The 22,472-nt window shown below is 38.4% G+C and overlaps 1 protein-coding gene and 1 non-coding gene across 2 annotated transcripts in view; both read left to right on the top strand.

Annotated features, from left to right (window-relative positions):
- The first annotated feature begins 923 nt into the window (after positions 1-923).
- Positions 924-22,472, top strand: part of GTF2A1 (general transcription factor IIA subunit 1) — a 40,935-nt gene continuing 19,386 nt past the window's right edge. Inside the window, exons 1-4 of the mRNA XM_090271266.1 lie at positions 924-1,384; positions 5,861-5,962; positions 15,642-15,846; positions 19,714-19,778. Coding sequence (XP_090127392.1) covers positions 1,355-1,384; positions 5,861-5,962; positions 15,642-15,846; positions 19,714-19,778 — 402 coding nt within the window. The 5' untranslated portion in view covers positions 924-1,354. The remainder of the gene's footprint in view (positions 1,385-5,860; positions 5,963-15,641; positions 15,847-19,713; positions 19,779-22,472) is intronic.
- LOC150017125 (small nucleolar RNA SNORA79) lies at positions 17,105-17,248 on the top strand. The gene has a single exon (XR_016510351.1). It is a non-coding gene; the product is annotated as a small nucleolar RNA SNORA79 (small nucleolar RNA).

Below are 22,472 nucleotides of genomic sequence, written 5' to 3'. Positions count from 1 at the left end.
AGGTGGGATCTGCCTGGGTAAAGTAGGTCAAACGCACTCTAACTTATGGCTATTTCTGCCAGCTCTCCCGCAGTGAGAGACCACGTCACTTAAGTGGGTTGGGGCAAGTGTTTCAGACATCAGTCACTACACGCTGGCCATGTGGTCAGAGAAGTTCGGCAATATTTCTTAAAAACCAGTTGTTTTCGTTTGTTTTCTTGGCGTTTCCACCACTGAGAATTCAGAGAAAGTAGGGGCCAGACCTTGAGATAGCTTAAACCCAAAGACTTAAGTTGTACTGGTAGAGACAAAGCCGATTTCCGGGGTTATTACTTCCGGAAAGTGCTACCAGTGGGCCCGAATCAGCTCTCGTCCTATTTAGGAACACGTCCACAATTTTGCAATCGGAAGGCCCACGCTGGGCGAGAAGCGAGAACGCCTTGAAGCGCTGCGTCCAAACCTAGAGCCCAGCCTAGGCGATGACGCCGCATTGCACTCTGCCCTTAGTCCGAGCGCGCGAGGAGCCGGAAGCTGGGCCACGTGACCTACCCTCCACGGCTACTCCTATCGAGGCAGTCGCCACCGTCCCTTCCACGGTGCATTCCCTAGTTCCTCCAGCGCGGGAAGGTGCGGCAATGCCTGACAGGAGGCGGACCCAGCTGCTTTGAACTCGAGTGTCACCAGAATTCACAAGCGCCTCATACCAAAGGAGCTAGGGAACCCCCTGACCTGTGTGCCTATCAAGTGATCACGAGACAAGGGGAGAAGTGACAGTCGAACTTCGCGACTCCAGTCCCTGACTTCGCCCGCCCACCTCCAGCTCCCTCCGCCGCGCGTGACGACGCGGCTCTCGCGTTGTCTCGCGCTCAGCCCCGCCCACCTGTGCCCCCGCCCTTTCCGCCCCTCCCTCCCCCTCCGCCCTGTCTCTCGGCGGCAGCGGCGGCGGCGGCATCTCGCGCAGCTCGTTGGCTCACTATATAAAGGAAAGAATCAGGAGGACCGGACGGCTGGAGCTGCAGCCGGTGGCGGCAGCGGCGGTGTGGGGAGCGGCGACCGGTGGTGGCTTCCCTGCGTGGCGCGGGGTGGCGAGCGGGCAACGCCCCCCGGGGCCCCTTAAGGGTCGTGGATTTTTTTTTTTTTTTTTAAAGGGCGATTCTCGAGGTTTTTAGCTTCGGGAGGACTGCCCCCTCCTCCTCTCGCCGCTCCCCTCTACTCCTTCAGGATCCGATTTTGTTTTAAAATTTTCCCCCCAATCTTGCGGTGCCTTGTTTGGGTCACCCTCCGGCGTTTTTGGGGTTTGTTTTTTTATTTTTTGGTTTTGTTTTTACCTTGTTTTCTCGGGGTTGCCCCCCTCTTGTTTGTGTTGTGTGTGGAAATGGCGAACTCGGCAAATACAAACACCGTGGTAAGGACGTGGTTCGGTGGCCGGCGGGGGCTTCGTTCAGGCGGCAGCAACGGCCGGACCGGGCGGGGGCGGGGGCGGGGGCGACTCCCCGCCTCGGCTCTTCCCCAGCCACCCGCGCGGCCGCCGCCGCTTCCCGCCTCCCGCCTCAGGCGGAGCGGGCCGGGGCGGCGGGCGCGGGGGGGGGCCGCCGGGGGCTCGCGGCGGCGGGGAGGGCGGGGGGCGTCGGCAGGGCCTGGGGCCGCCGCGGGGCGGTCCGGGCCGCGGAGGCCGTTGGGCCGGGGCGAGTGCGCGGCCCCGGCCCCAGCCCCCGGCCGCCGGGAGGGAGGGCGGGAGGGGAGCCGCCGCTTCCCCCCGAAGTGGGCCCGGCCGCGCTGGCTCGAGCAGGGCTCCCCGACCAGCCTCGGAACAGAAACCGCGCCGGGGGAATCGGGTGAATTCCCCAGGACCGCCGTGATGCACTTTAGTGCGGTGAAAGGCTCATGGCTGCTTTGGGTGTTGCTGGGGGATCATGCTTACGGAGCCTTCACTGGGGCCATTTTATGTTTAAAAAAAAAAAAAAAAAGGACGAAGGTTGAAAAGCACTTATCTCGGTTCCTTCCGAATCTGTAAAATGGCGAAGGGGAAGCAAAACCCCCGTCGTATCTCGACTAGCAAAGCACCAAAGCAAACAAAAAAAAAAGCCTACAGTGGTCAAAGTGCCCCCGCTTTCGCCTTGAAATTTGCCTACTTCTCCCTGTTTGTCCCTTTTTGGTTACTTGCGATCACGTAGGTTTGCAAAAAGCAGTCACATAAATAATCTTTTCCGTCACCAACGCAATGTGATCACTCGTCCATCCCACTCTTTTATTTTTATTGTGACAATAAAACACGTTTGTGCCCGGTCCCCAGTGCCGCAGACAAGCCCGCGGCCGCCCGATCCCGTACCGTTGGCGACTCGGGTCGATCCATCATGGCTGCGGCCGCGTACCCTGCTTTTCAGTCCCCGAGCCTTGTGGTCCTCCTCCCTTTGGCTGCCCTGTTTATATAGAGCCATTGCCGCTCTCTAATATAGACTCTGCCAGGATGGGAAGGTGCTTTTCAGGCCTACGTCACCGCCTCTCCATTTAAACACCAGATCCGGCTTTAAATAGTGAGAGCTGCCGAGAGCAGGGCTGGGAGGTGCGTGCTCCCTCGGCGAGAGGCGGCCGCGTGCGGAGCTCCGTTTCTTTCTAGATCCTTTGCTCGGACTGTGATTTCGCACCCAGCGGAGGCTGCTTTTAGAGGCCCGAGTTTTTGTTTGATGCGGCAGCTGGGATTTGCCGTCTTTGTTAGGAGAAAAGAGAATCGTTGTCCCTTGTTTATATTGTCAAGGAGATTTTTCATTTCATTTAATTTTTTTTAGCTCCTATGTCTAATCGTCTTTGTATTAGAAGATTGCATTATTGTCGGGAATGTTGAAACATGCCTTCCACATTAACTGTTAGCTGCAGAGGACCTGACTTTGATAGTATTTTCTTAATCCAGTGTTTAGGAAATACGTTAGAAATGTAACTTCTAGTGTTTCATTATGCTTTTCTGTAATATCGAAGGCATGAAGCTTTTCACATAAAGTGCCTAAAGTACATTTATGTATAGGGCAATTGCGAATCAGTGAGGAGGCCTCTTGCATACTGGATTAAAAAAAATAAAATTCTAACTAGGTGGTGTTTTTTTATTGCATTGGATATTAACATGATATGCAATATAGAAATAATCCAATTTATTTTCTAATATTGCACCAGGAGCCTAACACTTTTGAAAGGAACCCTTTAATTAATCATTGGTTATTGCACTGTGGCCCTTTAAGCTTGGAATATCTGTATCGAAAAACCAGGATAAACATCCTCAGTTACTTTGTATTTCATAAAAGGAAGAAACTTTGGCTCAAGTGAAGTTTGTAACATTTTAAATACTAATTTGAAAATTTCTTATTTCAGATAGTGCCGATGTACCCACATATTTTTAAAATCATAAGTGTTTTGAGGGCTTTTCAACTTAGGAAAAATTCTACGAATTATTCTTTATGCATATTCTTCATGAAGAATACACGTTCCCCTTCCTTCAACTGTAGTGCTTACGAATCCACTAAGTTGTCAAGTTGTGGGGAACTTCTTAACGACTTTGTACATGTTTTTTTGTAACTTAGTATTTAAATCGCTATAGATAGTAATACACTAAGTGGTCAAGTTGTGGATAACCTCTTGAGTAACCACTTTATAAATGTGTTTTTGTAATTTAGTATTTAAATTGCTATGGGTGGTACCCATAGTGAGATACACTTTCTTATACATTGAATCAGAATGTTAAAACGAGACACTGTAGAGATGTGTGAATAACTGAAAGTTCACAGAGGCAGATTTGGCAGAATAGAGCAAGTTAGTGAGTGGAACACAAAAGGTGAGAACCCAGATATGTGTATGGATTGTTTTTCTGGTTGAAATGAAAAGAAACAAGTAGTTTTCAATGGTTCATGTAAGTTGTATGGAGAAACTTACTATTTGTATTTTTGGCTAGACAGGGGACACATTTTCTTAGAGGATTCCCCTGTGATAACAGTATTGATGATAGTGATACTAATGAAGCATTTATTTCTGTTTCAGGTTTTGCTTATGAGAGCAAACCATTGGTTCTATTGGGTAGCCAGTAATTTTTACCTTAAGCAAGATAAAGAACACAAATAATGACAAAGCATTAAAATAAGACTGTTAACCTTAACTGTGTGATAATAGATAGGATATATAATGAGGCAGTTCTAGTTTTATCATTCTGACATGCAAACTTCCTTTTGTCTAACATGTTAAAATTAGGATGTGAGCAAATTGTTCTGTTTTCCAGCTTTTGGTTTTTAAAATATAGAAGTTCTCCCATCCAGCTTCCTCCCCTCCCCTCTGCGGTTCCAGTTACCAGTGGTCAATCTAGTTCGAAAAAATTATATAGAAACTTTTAGAAACAAACAATTCATAAGTTTAAAATCTCCCATCACTCTTCTGGAGACATTAATCACCCCACTGTCCAGTATCCACGCTGCATACCCTACCCTCCCATTTTTGACGGGCCCGGTACCACAGTGCCTTGTTTAAGTAACCCTCATTTCACTAATGGCCTCAAAGCACAAGAGGAGTGCTCGTGGCCATTTGGACATGCCAGGGAGAAGCTGCGAAGGGCTTTTATTTGGTGAAAAGGTGAAAGTTCTCGACTTAATAAAAAAAAAAAAAGAAAAGTTGTATGCTGAGGTTGCTAAGATCTATGGTAAGAATGAAACTTGTCCCTGAAATTGTGGAAAAGAAAAAAAATTTGTGCTAGCTTTGCTGTCGCACCTCAAACTGCAAAAGTTACTGCCACAGTGCGTGATAAGTACTTAATGAAGATGGAAAAGGCATCAAATTTGTGAGTGACATTTTTGGGAAATTTTTCAAAATTTTTGGGGCAGAGAGGTCACATTCACATGTTTTATTCCACTATATGGTAATTATTTTACTACTATTTGTTACTCTCTTACTTTGCCTAATTTATATATTAAACTTCATCATAGGTGTATATATATATATATATATATATAGGAGAAAATATACTGAATATAGGGTTAAGTATTGTCTACAGTTTTAGACATTCACTGGGAGGTCTTGGATCATATTCCCGGTGGATAAGGGGGACGACTGCACATTGTGTTTTTGAAAGTGTTTTCACATTCTTCTCATTTTATCCTTCTGGCAGTGTTCTAGTAGCCAGCTTCTCCCTCCACCCCAAAGTAACCAACAATAATAGTAGTAATAATTTAAAAACTAAGTATCAGGGTTATTCATGATTCTGTTCCATAGTCTCAACTGAGCAGTTATAGAATGAGAGAAATCTGGAGAAAGAGATCAGCGTTCCTATGGGATTTTGAGGCCTGTTGTGGATATTGAGACCAGTTTAATGGGATGTTCTTAAAAGTACAGACTGGGTAACAAAAACAGAAGTTAGATGATTTTAAACTTTGAACACTCATTGGGCTTAGATTATATCCAGGCAAATGACTGTAGTACCATAAGGTTCTCTAAAGTCTAAGGCTTGGTGGCCAGGTTATGAGATATAATAGGGGTCAAACCAAGTAAGGAATAGTAGGAACCAAACATAGCAACCCATAAAGCATTGGATCACATTAGGTATTTGCCTACAACATAGGAAATTATAACTGAAAATTGTATGACCGTATATGCATAAGAACCTTTTCTGTATATGAATTGCATTAAATAGTCTTAAAACTTTTATTGAAATAGGCAGTCATCAAATAATTCATTTTAACTAAGGCAAATGATATTTCTAGGATGGCTATATCTTTAAAGTTATATCTTCTAAAATAAGTGTAAATCATTGGAAAAATTAATATCGTATTACATTGAATTCGGGAGAATGTGTTACACATTTTAATATGTGAAAAATGAATTTTTCCAACAGTCTTTTATTTTTCATTTAAAGCCTAAATTATACAGATCTGTGATTGAAGATGTTATTAATGATGTGAGAGACATCTTTTTGGATGATGGAGTTGATGAACAAGTTCTGTTGGAACTAAAAACTGTGAGTTTACTCCCTTTCTTTTTAAAAATTTTCTTTATAGCCAGAGACAAATCCATAATTTTTCCATAGAATGGACACATGACTTTGTTGTAGGAGGAGTATAGTTAAGTGAAGGGTGCTGGTTTTAAATCCCCACTCTACCATGATTCTTCTGATCTTAGGCAGACTGTGTTTCAGTTCCCTTATATGTGAGATGGAAATTAGTATTACTTATTGTACAGGTTTGCTTTGAAGATTAAATGTAATAACCATATATAAAGCTTGGCAGAATGACTGGCAGTAGCATTAATTGTTATTAATGGACAGCTAATATTCTACATTTATGGTCTAATTACTTGACATCTGTAAGTTTTCTTTTTTTAATGGTCTTGGTGTACTGTATTCGAAAAAAGAACTTTATGTTCTTGAGTCTGATTCTTTATATTGGCCAAATAATGGGGTTTATCATATATTTTACTTCGGGAGCTGGTTTTCTGTCTTTCGGATTTCCTTGGATTTAAGCAGAAATATTTAGATATTTTTATTTAGCGTTTGTGTTTTTTTTATGGTGTAATGACTCATGAATTACAGAATATTTTTGCCTTATTGCCCTGGACAGTGGTTCTCAAAGTATGGTCCATGGACTCCTTGGGTTTCCCCGCTGGCTCTTTCAGGGGTCCATGAGGTTGACCAATTGCCCAGTTCAAGTAATCATAGTTTGTCACTTTTTCAGTGAAAGTGGAGTTCTGTGAAAAAAGGGACCAGTTCAACTCTCAACTTAAATGCACATATGCCGCAGAAGTTATTTTTGGATGCTCCCTATTTTCATGTATTGAATATTAAAAAAATATTTACTTAAGGGTCAAAATATGTAAGAAATGCAAGTGTTTGATATTCTGTGATGAAATGTGTTAACATTTGGAATATCTGCATAACTCACTGAACTCATATTTCCAAATGACCAATGCATAGTATTGCAGAATTTGTTCAAAGTAAAAGATAAGTTAATTGATTTTAATCAAAGACTGTGTCAAGTTCATTGGTGTATGGTTGCAGATTCTACATTGCAGCTAACTTTTAAGAAACCATGACCTACGTACTTTTTCCTTTCCAGATTAGTTAGCTGTGGGAAGGCAGGTTTTTTTCTTTAATCAAATGACAAAGTGAATGCAGAAACAGATATAAGACTCCAGCTATTGTCCTTTAAGCCATATTTTACTCAATTTTATTTGGCACATAATGATTATTTTTATTAAAATATGTATGTTTAACTTGTAATGGCTACATTATTTTTAAACACATTAGTAAACTTCTTAAAAGAATTTTAGTTGTTATTACATAAAAGTTCTTTGAGGCCCTCAGTAATTTTACAAGTGATAAAGAATCCTGAGACCAAAACATTTAAAAACTGCTGGCTTAGAAATTGGGTACTGAGCTCATTTAAGGCTATGTAGAAATAAGTTATCACAGTTAATGAAAGCTAAGGAACATTTGTTGTCATCTTACTTATCCATTCAGTGGAAGTGTGGAGGTTGTAATTTAGAAACTTATAAGCAAATCTCACCTTTATTATGGTGATGAAATATATCTTAAGAGTGTTTAGGCAACTTATTCTGGGCAGTTTCTGTGGAGTTTTCAATAAGAACCTGCCTATGTAAAGAAGGAGAAATACATAGGTTTAAGTGAGATGAGGATATATTTATCTTGAGAGAAATGTAATGGTTCCTGAAACTGAAGATTAGGGATCTAAAAATGTGAAAGGATGCCAACTTTGAGATATGAGCTGGAAGAAGAGCAGTATGAACTGCTCCAACAGCATGAAGTATCTTGGGGAAATGAATAAGAGAATAAGCTTACTTCAATTCCTTTATGTTACATGGAATGAATATTTTACATTTTATGTTACTACTCATAATATTTTCAGTTGTTCTTGTCCTGTGACCTTATGTAGAAGGCACACACTTTTAGGTGTAGAAAATCAATTCTAAAGACTTTAATTTACTCCAGGTCAAACTAGTAGTCAGTCCAGATTGTTGTCTGCTTTTGCTTTTCACAAATTCTGGGGAATTGTTTTTTCCTACTGGTCCCAAGGGAATCAAGGCGTTTTTCTCCAAAGAGAATGAGCTGTATTTGAGACAAAATAGCTCCACCTGCATTTTTAATTATATTTGGCTTAAAATATTATGTGTGTGTGTGTATATAGCTAGCTAGCTAGATAGATATACGGAAACACATGTACAATATATAGTATATAATATATAAGTAATTATGCATGTTTTGTAGGTTATGCACTGATTTTTTGTTTAATGGTTAGTTTTTAATAATTCAGATTGTGACTTAGTCTACTTCGAGTCCCCAGTTTCTACCACAGTGCCTGGCATATGTGATTGGCATTCATTAAATATTTAATTCAACTGGTTAATAACAAATGTGATTTCAGAATCTAACTGAACAAAGTAGTTTAATAATTTTGATTTTTAAATGGGACAACTTTTCTATTCTGGGTTGTAAGTGGATTAAAAACATTGTTAGACTAAAATGAGTTCTTATTTTAATTCTCTGCACTAATTTCTTCAAGATCTCATTAGAATTTCCAGAATGTGTCCTAGTTTTTTTTTTTTAATTTAATCTTTATTGTATTTTTTCCCATCACCATTTAGTTCCCTTATGTCCCCTTTCCCCACAGCATTCCCTACACTGTTGTCCATGAGTACTTTTTCCTTTTTGCTCAAACCCTCCACCCCTTGAACTCTACCCCCAAACTGTCATCCTGCTCTTTATCTATGAGCTTGTTCCATTTTCCTTGTTTGTTCATTTTGTTTATGAGAGTCCACATATAAGTGAAATCATATGGTATTTGTCTTTCTCTGACGGGCTTATTTCACTTTGCATAATGTTCTCCAGGTCCATCCATGCTGTCACAAAGGGTAAAATTTTCTTTTTTACAGTTGAATAGCACTCCATTGTGTAAATGTCCCATAGTTGTTTTATCCACTCATCTACTGATGGACACTTGGGCTGCTTCCATATCTTGGTGATTGTAAATAACGCTGCAGTGAACATAGGAGTGCTTATGTTCTTTCGAATTAATGTTTTGGGTTCCTTTGGATATATTCCCATTAGTGGGGTCGCTGGGTCAAAAGGCAGATCCATTTTTAATTTTTTGAGGTATCTCCATATTGCTTTTCACAGTGGCTGCACCAGTCTGCATTCCCACCAGCAGTGCAAAAGGGTTCTGCTTTCTCCACATCCTTGCCGTTAATTATTTTTTTGTTAATTTATTGATGGTAGCCATTCTCACAGGTGTGAGGTGATATCTCATTGTGGTTTTAATTTGCATTTCTCTGATGGTTAGTGACATTGAGCATTTTTACATATAATATCTATTGGCCGTCTGTGTGTCCTCTTTGGAGGAATATCTGTTCAGGTCCTTTGCTCATTTTTTAAACTTGGGTTTTTTTTTTTATATTGAGTTTTGTAAGTTCTTTATTAATTTTGGATATTAACCCCTTATCAGATATGTTGTTGAATATGTTCTCCCATTCTGAGGGTCATCTTTTTATTTTGTTGATGATTTCTTTTGCTGTGCAAAAACTTTAGTTTGATATAGTCCCGTTTATTTATTTTTTCTTTGTTTTCCTTGCCTGAGGTGATATATCCAATAAAATATTGCTGCGAGCAATGTTTGAGATTTTGCTGCCTCTGTTTTCTTCTAGGATTTTTATTTTTTGGGGTCTTTGGTCCATTTCGAATTTATTCTTGCGTGTGGTGTAAGGAGGTGGTCTAGTTTTAACATTTTGACAACACTATCTAATAGAACTTTCTGTGGTGATGGAAGTGTTATATATTTGTGTTCTCCATTATGGTAGCCATTAGCCACGTGTGGCTATTTAAGCACTTGCAATGTGGTTAGTGGAACTGAAGTGAATTTTTATTTAATTACAATTAATTTCAATTTAAATTGCCTTGTGTGGTTAGTGGTTACTGTACTGGACCTTGCAGGTTTAGACATTCTTGCTAATTAAAACTAAAATTAATTTAGTATTTTATGGTTTATAAAGGACTTTGTCATTAGCCCTAGCCCCTTCCTCCTTTTTGGCCATTTTGCAAACTTTCATCAAAAGCTTCCATATGGCTTTGAAGGATACAATGGTGAATTAGATTATGAAGTAAAATGAGTAATGAGAGTACATGTAATTTGAAGTTTATCTAGATAATGCAGGAAGGGAAGTAAGTAAAAAAATTCAACCTCATTCTTGAGGTTATCTCTTTAAACACCGTGGGCCTACTTTATTGTGTGAACTATAGAGATAGGAAAAAAAGCATAAAACATAGTCCTCACTTTCAGTAAATATTTGAATATAAATTGTGTTTGGATTGGTACATGACTGTGGGTGAGAATGATAGTCTAGAAATCCTGTTTAAAGTGAATATAAAACCATCCTGATTTCTAGACTGTCAGACCTGCCCATACCCAAACAGCAATCACTATGGGAGATATAAAACATAGCCTTTCTTCTCAGTAAAACAAAATGAGAATAATTTCCTCAATTGGGGACAAATCTGCAACTTAGTTTATCTGCCTCTAGATCAGGTTTCTCAGCCGTGCAATACTGACATTTTGGACCTGTTAATTTTTTATTAGAGAAGGCTGTCTTATTCATAGTAGGTTAGCAGCATAACTGTGCCCACTAGATGCCAGTAGCACCCCTCAGTTCTGACAACTGAAAGTGTCTCCAGACATTTCCCCAATGTCCCTGGAGGGCAAAACGACCCCTGACTGAGAACCACTGTTCAAAATATACTCTAGTTATATGTAAGTACTTGGACCATAGGTTGAATAATCTGTTGTTGCTTTTGGGGAAAGCTCTATTCCCAAGTAATCATTTCTAAGGAGCCATGAAATGCAGTTCTCTTTATGTTTTATCCAGGAGCTACATGTTTTGTGAAATCAGGAGACTCCTTCAGAATTTCTAGCCTAGCATACTTCCAGGAAGTAATAGATCTAATCACATTTTAGAATGTCAAAAAGTAGGCTCAGAGAGAATGTGCTGTATTAATAGGGTCATTTAGCAAATGACAGAAACTTGAACTTAAGCCTTTTGTCACCAGATGACATATGTAATGCTTATCAGTAAAAAGAAAGGTACCTGAGCTGTGACTAGATCTGTCCTGATAGCAACAGCACAATTTAGAGATCAGAGACTTGGATCAGAGTTGGGATTAAGGTGAAGCAAGTGAGAGATACAAAATTTCGACGACCTTCCTTCTGCATTCTCCAACTCCATCCCTGACTGCAAACAAGGGCATCACATGGTCTGGGTTGTATCCAAGTTTGCGTGCTATTGGTGATGTTGGATAACTTAAATAACTTCATGTTCCTTGGCTTCTTTTTTTCCGTAAAAAGGAGATAATAGTGTCTATCTGATAGGATTTTGTGTGTGTGAAAAATGAGTCTGTATATAAAAGTATTCACAAAGTAAGTATTCATTATTAGTCTAGTTACTATATACACAGATGCACATCTGAATCACTGGGAAACAGAAAATGAATTTCAGAGACCTGGCAAAGATTGTTGAAGCAGAGCTTCCCAAAACAATAACTACTATGCTGGGGGAGGAGTACTATAAAAATGAGGAAGGAAAAGGGTATTTCCTATTTTCTAAGTGAAACAAACAAATAACAATTCAGTATCCTTGGTGGTCTTTAGTAGTTTTAATATGCTTACTGTTGCCTAAACAGTATTACATTGGTTATTTTAAACATCTAATATTTAAAAAATGGTATATTTTGATAAAATTATGTAAAAAATGAAATTGAATGTTCAACTAATTTGAACTTCACATTATTTGATATTACAGGCTTAATGCTAAATATTTGTATGGTACTATTTTTCTGTTTTTTACATTACCTGAAACAGTATTTGGTACTTAATAAATATTGATTCTCAGTGGACTGCTCCAACACCCCTTTTCCTTGCCTCCCCCCAAAGCAGTTGAAAATGTGTGGGGCCATGTTTGCTTATCATAATGACTGATGGACACCTTTGGCATTTAGTAGGTTGGAGCCAGGAATGTTGCATTTTCTATACACTTTCCAGCGGCACTACCCTGTACAGTAAAGAATTGACTTGCCCCAAATGTCAGTAGCATCTTATAGAGAAACACTATTCTAGAAAACAATAATTTGTTTTCTTTTCTTTACTTTGAATTAATATTAAATGTCTGGTAAACTCTTGGTCATTTTGTTAGTTTTGAGTAAGACATAGTCTCTACCCTAATGGAGTTCTTTAATAGAGATGGTAGACTTCATATGAAAAGTGTTAACACTTTTTAAAAATGAGAAATATCTCTTAAGGTATAGAAACAGTGAGAATTTCTTTGAGGTTGTTGTGTAACTGACATTTGCATTGTTTGGGGAATTAGGAGGGAAGACTGCCAGTCATAAGGAGTAGTTGACTAAGGTTCAGATAGGAGAGATATTCAGGGAACTGCAAGTACTTTGGCACCATTAGGAAATAGAACGCAAATTATAGTAGTGGTTGGAGAGTTAATATATACCACGTGGAACTTGGTCTTTAGAGTGAGAAAGATTTTTCTGGGGTGCTAGTTAAAATGCGGTATTTGGACTACTGTTCCAGAGAGTCTGAAGTGATAAGGGTACAAGCTGATATATTTTTGTATTTGTTTGTATTTGCATTAAAAAAAATCCAAATTGACTTTTGATAATCTATTAGAGGGTTGTAATCTGAAGTTTGAAAAGCATTAGATGAGACTTTAAAGCTACACTTCTCACTTTAGCTTTCATCAGAATAACCTGGACAGATTATTAAAAGATTCCTGGCTCCACCCCCAGAGTTGCTGATTCAGTACATGTGGGGTGGCACCTGAGAGTTAGTATGTCTACCAACTCCTCAGGTGCTGTCAGTCCCAGGATTGCATTTTGAGGACCACTGATTTATAGAGGACCAACTGTAAAGACAAATTTCCACTAGAATGTAGACTCTGCGAGGACAAGGATTTTTGTTCAACTTGTTCCCTGTCTGTTCTCAATGCCACTAACGGTGTGTAGCATGTAAGAGATACTTAATACGTATTTTTAGAATGTATGACTTGATGTGGGGAGCTCAGTGAGCTCAGTCATTACTTTGTAGTATTAGTGGTGGGAGAAAGGACTTGAGCAAGGGCCATAGCAGCAGGGGTAGATTGGAACAATGCTTCGAAATGGAAACGGACAGTAATGATGGGGTTTTGGGATGGATTCTGAGTCATAGGTCATTGGCTTGGAAGGTTAGGTGACTGGTGGTACCCAGCGTTTTAGCAGCACATAATATGTATTCATTTCAAATTTGCGGTTACCACAGATGTTTCATGTGATGGGTCATATTGCAGTGGGTAGACCAATTGGAGGTGATAAAACTGAAGCATTAAATTTAGAAAATTATGGTTTAAAAACTTTCTTAAAGCAGTAATAATACAGTTTTCTCACCTTGATTTTTCGTTCACAAAAGCTAGGTTTTATGGAATGTATTAGGTGCCTGTTTAGTACTGTGTGCTATGCTAGGTGCCCACTTTACAGAGATGAAACAGGCACAACTTGGGGTCTCAAAAAAGTAGTCCTTTGTAAGCCTAGGAAGACCCCTACCTGTCTTTAGTCTGGGATTTGCAGAGACTTAGATTTATTAGCTGGGAGTGAGTTTAGAAGTACAATCTAATTCAATTTGTTCTCTTTTAGTTGAGGAAAGTGCCCAAGAAAAGTAAATGATTTGTCCACCAAGCTAATTAGTGGCCAAACAAGAACTACCTGGGGTTCCTGACTTCTGGTGTAATGCTCTAATGTTACCACCACTGTAATTATAATAGCTAACATTTATTGATCACTGACTTTATGCTAGACTGTGAAAAATGTTTTACATAGATATTTAGGCCTCACAACAACCCACGAAATAGATATTGTTACTGTCTCTGTAACAATAGCCTTCAAGACAAAGCTAAATACTGAGCCTGCTAGGGGAATGGTTGCTCTGGGAAATTGACCTTTAGTTTATTTTTTTATTAAATCATTAGAGATGTGCTGGAATTGTTAGTAGCATGCAAATACAAATCTAGATAGAACTTGAACAGATGGAGGTGTCAAGAGATTATAAAAATCCCCTGAAGTATGGCAAAGGGAGCTTTTTGATGGATCTGACAAAAGCCTCAGGTAATTTAGGCAATATCCCAAGATTAGATTCTAGGGGAGAAAACACAAGTATGTATAGGTCCTTGTGCACAAAATAACTAAATTAAATCTAATTTATATGTTTAAGGAACAGTTTGACTTTTTTTTTTGGCAGTTTTTTACAAGGGTTCATGCTCTCTAGATTGAGTACTACCTAGTGGAGAAGAAATGTGTTAGGAAGGATGGAATAGTTGTAAACATTTTCTTCTTCCTTTTGTCCACTTCTGATTTTTTTAAAAAAAGATTTTATTTGTTTTCAAAGAGGGGAAAGGAGGAGAAAGGGGAAGATACATTGGTGTGTGAGATGCATTGCTTGGTTGCGTCTTGCATGCCCCAACCTGGGGACCTGGTCGGCAACCCAGGCATGTGCCCTGACTGGGAATGGAACTGGTGACCTTTTGGTTTGCAGGCTGGCATTCAATCCACTGAGCCACACCAGCCAGGGCTGATTTTTTTTTCTTGTCATAGAAATTAGGGTGAGATGGGAAAAACAGAAGTGTCTTAAGCAGAAAAGGATTGTCAGTTCTTGTCTTAATGGGAGAGGGAGGGGAAATTCAACAAGTATGGAGGATTGAGAATTCCTCTAACAGCATTAGGCAGTTTTCTTCACTTTTTTTTTTTTTTTAATTCTCAATTGAGGATATGTTTATTGATTTGAGAGAGACAGAGACAGAGACATCAATAGGTTGCTTGCTTCCTGTTACATGCCCCTAGTGGGGATCGAACCCTCAGTCTAGGTATGTGCCCTTAGGGAATGGAACCCACAACATTTTTGGTGCACAGGACGATTCTCCAACCAACGGAGCCACCTGGCCAGGGCAGCATTGGGCATTTTGTTTTTTATGCAGGATTAGACAGACGGAAAGTTGGGTTTTTCTAACTTGAGGATTGCCTCTAATGTTTCTCATTGTTCAAATCAAGAGAGGATGTATTTATGTGTTGTATGTTATTTAACAGGAAACATTGGCCCTGGTTGGGTGGATCAGTTGGTTTGATCCCCAGTCGGGGCGTGTGTAGGAGGCAGCCAGTCGATGCTTCCCCAGCCCTCTTGCCCCCTCCATCTCTCTTTTATCAAAGAGCATATCCTTGGATTAAAAAAAATTAGAAAACATCGTATTAAGGAAAGATTTCCATAAAAAGTTAATGATAAACTTGATATGAAAAAGGATTTTCTTTGATTACAAAAAATTTGATGATAGGAAAATCTGCTTGATAACTGAGGAGTTAACTGTAAAATGTTGAAGATAGAAAAAGAACCAAAAACTCTTTAGTACTCTTAAGATAGCAAAAATGAGGTTTAGTACTAAAAAAATTAGTTTTTATTGCATACACTTGGGTAAGAATCAGAGGTTTTTTGGTTTTTGTGGCTGTATCAGTTTTGAAAATAGTTTATTATCAGAGTAATAAAATGTTAAGTATATAGGTCCAGAGTTATCTTCTCTGATTTTCACTTATAAATCTTTAATGTTCTTTGCCTTAGTTATGGGAGAATAAACTAATGCAGTCTAGGGCAGTAGACGGGTTTCATTCAGAAGAACAGCAGCTTTTATTGCAAGTTCAACAGCAGCATCAAACCCAGCAACAGCAGCATCACCATCACCACCACCACCAGCAAGCTCAGCCACAGCCTACGGTACCTCAGCAAGCTCAGACTCAGCAGGTCCTTATTCCTACAGCTCAGCAAGGTGAGACTGGATATGTTTTCCTACTTAGAACTTGGAAATAAAATTTGTAATTTTCTAAAAAGAGAAATACTCTGGGTTTCTCTTTCTTTTGGTTGAGGAGGGTATATGTGTTTGTATTAACACATAAATTTGTATAAAATGGATTCTATATGTATAATAATGATAAACAAGTAATTCACTATTGAAAGCTTAACATAACTCAGATAAGCCTATCGATACTTTCTTTTGAGAAGGCTACATAAGTGTTGGATTTCCTAAAATAAGTCAGATCTATAAAGGTTTATTTACTAAGGATTTCATTGTTTTATATAATAAAATCATTGCTTTCTTTATGAAACTGATTTGTTCCTTCAGAAACATATTTGAGTTTAGTCTTTATAACTATATCTTAAACATGGGAGGATTTTTGTAACTATACTTTGGCAATCTGAAATTTCCATTCACTAATAATTTATGGCATTCGAAATTGAATTTGAATTAGATTTCTTTGAAGGGAAGAGTGGATATATAACATATCTTCATTTATATTTCTTGGTTTTCAGGTAAGAAAAAACAAATATTTAAAGACTGTGTCCATACTGCTTTGTACTCTGCAAGTCATTTTATAGATTTTTGCTTCACCGAAGCCTTAGAGAGGCTTTGTGAATGCTTAGAACATTTCTGAGCTGAGGAATATCTGGGCCCTGAAAAGGCTAAGATGTTTGATCCATTACATATAGTAAGTGCTTTTGTCATGACAAACATCTAGAGTGGTCCTTCCTTTATAATTGGTGTCACTTTCCACAGTTTCAGTTACCTGCAGTCAGCCGTGGTTTGAAAATATTAAATGGAAAGTTCCGGAAATAATTTACAAGTCTTAAAATGTGAGCTGATCTGAGTAGCATGATGAAATATCAAGCAGTTCAGCTTTGTCCTGTCTGGGACGTGAATTGTTCCTTTGTCAAGTGACCCATGCTGTGTGTGCTGTGTATGTAGTAGCCCTCCTGGTTATCTGACTTTGTTCCCTGCCAATGAGGGCAGACTATGCAGTTGTAAAACGCTGTGGGCACTCGAGTTTTGTAAATCTTGTTATTGGAGAGGGGAATGAAGGTAAATGAAAGGATTATTTTAGTTACCTATTTGCCTCATTTGAGAGTATAGACGACAGTGCACAATAGAAATGTCTTTCGGTCATTTTACTGTTTATATCAAATAAGACTTTAATACTTGCTTTTATTCTGTATCTTGCATCAAATAATTTTATCCTTTTAATCTGTTTTGATGACTGTTCCTCCTATTGCCTTCAGGCGTGGCACTAGGATTTTAAGTCATCATAAATTAAAGTTTGATTTTCTTCACTCAGAGAATATTAAGATAATGGGTTTATCTGGTTATTTTCTGAAATTTGCGGAATCAAACAGTTCTCTTTATACTTAAGTAATGTTGCCATTATTTTTAAAAGTATATTTTATTGATTATGTTGTAATTTCTTTTCTCTTTGCTCCCCTCTGCCCAGTACCCCACTTCCCTCTAGCAATCCCACCCTTCTTAGTTCATGTCCATGGGTTGTGCATATAAGCTATTTGGCTTCACCCTTCCCTATATTATTCTTAACTTCCCCCTGTCTATTTTGTACCAACCAATTATGCTTCTTAATCCCTGCACCATTTCCCCGTTTATTCCCCCCCCATCCCCCCAGCTGATAGCGCTGCAAATGATCCCCACACCTGTGATTCTGTTCCTATTCTGGTTTGCTTACTTGGATTTTGTTTTTATTTTTTAGATTCAGTTGTTGGTAGTTGCGAGTTTGTTGTCATTTTAATGTTTACAGTTTTGATCTTCTTTTTCTTAAGTCCCTTTAACATTTCATATAATAATGGCTTGGTGATGATGAACTCCTTTAGCTTTACTTTGTCTGGGAAGCACTTCATCTGCCCTTCCATTCTAAATGATAGCTTTACTGGATAGTTATCTTGTTTGTAGGTCCTTGCTTTTCATCACTTTGAATACTTCTTGCCAGTCCCTTCTTGCTCACAAAGTTTCTTTTGAGAAATCAGCTGATAGTCTTATAGGCACCCCTTTGTAGGTAACTCTCTTTTTTTCTTGCTGTTTTTAAGATTCTCTCTTTATCTTTCGCCTTTGGCATTTTAATTATGATGTGTCTTGGTATGGTCCTCTTTGGGTCTAGCTTGTTTGGGACTCTCTTTGCTTCCTGGACTTGTATATCTATTTTCTTCACCAAATTTGGGAAGTTTTCCTTTATTATTTTTTCACATAAGCTTTCAATTTCTTGCTCTTCCCCTTCTCCTTCTGGCACTGCTATGATTCGGATGTTGGCACGTTTAAAGTTGTCCCAGAGATTCTAAGCCGCCTCATTTTTTTTCAATTCTTGTTTCCTCATTCTCTACTGGTTGACTATTTTTCTTCCTTACATTCCAAATCATTGATTTGAACCCCAGTTTCCTTCCTTCACCATTGGTTTTGTGTGGATTTTCCTTCGTTTTATTTAGCATAGACTTCACTTCTTCCTTCTTGCATTTGCTGTACTTAAGCATATCTGTCAAGTCTGTGAGCGTTGTTATAACCAGTGTTTTGAAGTCTGTGTCTCTTAGGTTGGCTATCTTCTTGTCGCTTAGTTCTCCCTCCGGAACCTTGATCTGTTCCCTCTTTTGGGCCATACTTCTCTGTCTCCTCATCTCGACAGGCTCCTGTGTTTTTTTTGTCTCTGTGTCTTAGGTAGAGCTGTTGTACCTGTTACATTGTAACGGGTGGAGCTTTAGGGATTCATCAGTGCAGGGCGACCTGTTTCACCATGTTGTGCTGTATGAGGGGGAGGGGTCTGAGAGGGAACAGTGCTGCTTGCTCAGCACTCACCCCCTTTCCAGGCACTTCTCCCACTTCCCATATGGGACTGGCACCCCTCTAGCTGTTACCCTGGCTGTCGTACCCAGAGTGGGTGGGTCTGAAGACGTTCTAGGACTGTGGGGGCCCTTTAAACATGCGGACTCTACTGAGAGATTGGCAGTTTCTTCTCTGCCCCAACCCCCACTGGTTTGCACAGTTAGAAGCAATGAGGCTTTATTGTCCCCAGCGCTGGGACTGTGAGCTGTGCAGTCTGATCTGGTGCTGGGAGTGCTCCCCAGGTGTCCCTCCCTACTTTTTAAAACGTGTTACTGCGCTTGCCTCCAGCCTGGCACTGCTGCTGCCGCCGCCACACTGTGTCCTCTCCGCCCCAGCTCTGCTCCTCCTGCCTGTCTGGATGAGTATTTCTTCTTTATATCTTTGTTTGCTGGACTTCCATGCAGCTTGATTTTCTGGAACTCCTGGTTGTCTCTAATTTTGAGGTAGTTGTATTTCTTCTTAGTTGAGGAGGGAGACCCAACGTGTCTGTCTAGGCCTCCATCTTGGCTGGAAGTCCGCCATTATTTTTGATTTGTGTTTTTAAAAAGTTGATGGAAGTTACTTAAGATTTTGGCAAATGTCATATTGAGAGAAAAGGGCTATATAGGTTTAAAAAATAGTTCTAACTTTTTGAGCTCACTCTTTAAGTCATTAATGCTAAGTTAGCTGAACAGTTGCCTGTTTAAGAATGCACAGAAATGTATATGTTTAGGTGATAGGTATCTCACTACTTGTTCCAGGTTCTCTTGAGTCCTTAGATATTGGTACTCAAAAATTTTTAAAATGATGTTTTCTAGTAGAAGGTGGGTATTATAACAGCTGTTATTTACCATAGAAATTTATAACAATCTGAGATATCAAATGGTTGAGTGCAATTGAATGCAGAAAATGTGTAGAACATGAAAATTTGCAGCATTGTCTGCTGTTCTTATGATTATGAAATAGTTTCCTGGTTCCTTATTTGCATGTGTGCTTGTGTTTTTATAGCCACAGCGCCACAAGTTATTGTTCCTGATTCTAAGTTGATACAACATATGAATGCATCAAACATGGTAAGATTTAGAACAAAGTACTGTGTTTGGCTCAACTTACTGTAACCCAAATTGTGATTATGCCTAGGTAGATCGTGCATTAGCAACGTTTATTCAAGGCCTGAGCAAATGGCTGTTTCATTTGGTTTCCTAAATATTGGATTTAGAGGCAAATCTAAACTTTAGCTTGATACTTAGATATTGAGGTTCATAAAATTATGCAGTTTTCTGTTAAAAATACCAAAGAAATGATGCTTTGTAGGACCTATTTCAGTCACTGCTATTTTTGGAAAAGAGGACTTACCAAACGTATTATAAAAGTATAGTTTATTTGCAGAAGTTCTGTTAAGATCCATTTATTACAAGAGACCAGGAATTCTAAGAATCAAAAACTTAAAAAATTTTTTTAGGTAGTTCAAGATAACTTTTTGAAATCAAACATATAAAAATTTTTGCCAGGATTTAACAGTAGCAGAGCCTAATAAATTTTATTACAATATATAAATTGCTATTTTAAAATGCATTTTAACCAGTTGTGTTTATTATATATTAGACTTTAGATATTTTTAAGTGATGTCCACTGAACTTCATAGGTAGCGAAGTTTTTAAATTTTACTTCGGACATATAATATTTCCCATTAAATGTAGATAGTATAACAGTAAAACTGAAAAACCCTCTTCATATCCTTAGGAAATCTTTACCTCTTACCTCTATCCTTTAAGATTAAAAAAAATAATAATAAAACAGAATAGTTGTCCCAGCACTTTCCCAGAAATAGGTTTTCTTTGGGTTGTTTATGGAGATTGTTACTGATGTCTCGGCTCTCACATTATAGTCTTCAATTCAGCCAAATCTTTAAAGGTATGGATCATTATTTTTAAAAAGATTTTGTAATCTAGTGCTAGCAATGAGATTTTGAGATCAAGGTTTTGGTTTTTTATTTTTTAACTGAAAGAGCAATATTTAAAAAAGTCACTTCTGTTTGGTGAGTGATGAGTAGCGAACCTGAAAATTTATTTTTGACTCATAAGCCAGAGAGGAAGCAGGGCTCACCTACTAGGCAAATAACTTCTTCATGTGTATACCAGCCTTACAAATTCATAACTTGTCAGAATTGCAAGTATTACATGGTGGTAGAAATTGCAATTTTAAAATTCACAAAAATATCAGGAATATCTGTTTGTACTTCCACTTCACGTTGCTGGAATCAGTTATTTTCTATGAAAATCCCAAATCCCATGGCTAGTATATATTTCTCACAAGAGTTATTATTATTTAAAAAATTTTATTTCACGTAGAAGGCCCCACATTTGTTTCTAACCCTCACCCTTAAAAATAAAAGTCTCACCGTAGGATTCATGTTGCAGTTGGTACTATTGAGACTGTTTATTAAGAGAATAACTTGTCATTTTAAAACAGAAAGTTTGGTAAAATAACTTGCAGTTGGCCCATCTAATTTTAAAGAATTTTAAGTATTGTGGGGGAGAGTGTTTAGAGGCCTGGGCAAAACCAATGGCCTATCTCTTACTAATTTGTTAAGTCTCTTTGATTCTAAAGAATGTGTGTATTCAACAGATCAGAGGCCAGAAAGTTCAGTTAATAAACTATATTAGCATTTATGTGTACTTCAGCATTTTACTTAATGTTTTTAGTGGTTGCTCCATGTATTTTTGTATGTTCTGAAAACATAATCAGTATAAGCACTTTAAAAGTATTTTGAGTGTTTGCATTGTTATTTCTGATGTAAAGATATCCATTAAAACAGTTTTGATTTTGTAATAGCTCTATATGTTTGGGAATGAACATAAGTAAAAGTCATGTAATTTTATAAGTATATAGGATAGTGATATTAGGTAGAGAGCTATTTCAGGGAACTTCAAAACATAGTACTTTATATCAAACCAGTTTTGCACTTTTTTAAAAAGAATTATTTCTCTAATGCATTTATGGTATGGCTATTTCACAAAAGAATAAATTTTTAGTGAACATTAATGAAAGATGTTTTTGGTATGGTACATCACTCAACAAATATTAATAGCAACTTGAATGTGCAGAGGTGTGTGCAGTAATAAGCAATATTAACATATGTTCTTAAAATTAGAATACCTTTTATTTGCCTACCCAGGCTAGATTTATTGGGAATTGAGTTGTTGGGTATTCTGCATTGCATAGAGAGAGGCTGAAGGGCTATAGCTGGATTCTGGGGACCAGTGGGAATTTTAGGCTTAAGATGTCAAAATTACTTAGGCTTGTTGAATGACAACAATAAGCATATTTTCTTGGAAAGCTATACCTAGAGCCTAGTCTGGGTAGTAGTTGTATTATTAACCTACTTGAATAAATTTTCCAAGTTTTATTGACTACTGCATTAGCATCTCTTAGGCACAGTTTTATTTATTTCTTGAAGCTTATTCAAATAGAGGTGTTTATAAAAAATGTATAGATTAGATTATGTTATATGAAGGCTCGTTACCTTAAAAAAGATTGAAGAGGGAGGGAGGAAAATTACCTATATATAGTTATGGTGAGATACATGGAAATGCATTGAGCATAGGGTTAAAAAATAGTAAGAATGTGGTATGATTCTTTCGGAGGTAGGGGAGAAGCCTCCAGGAGCAGTAAAGCAAGAATTTATGGATTTAAAGAAATCCAGAGTATAATACCATGTATATTTTTGTAACTTTAATGTCAGATACCAACTCTTAAAATGTAGA

This window comes from Furipterus horrens, unplaced genomic scaffold (assembly GCF_987537825.1).
Source record: "Furipterus horrens unplaced genomic scaffold, mFurHor1.1.pri manual_scaffold_3, whole genome shotgun sequence".
NCBI lineage: Eukaryota > Metazoa > Chordata > Mammalia > Chiroptera > Furipteridae > Furipterus > Furipterus horrens.
The sequence above is the reverse complement of the archived record's forward strand: the minus strand, read 5'-3'. Positions and strand labels throughout refer to the sequence as shown.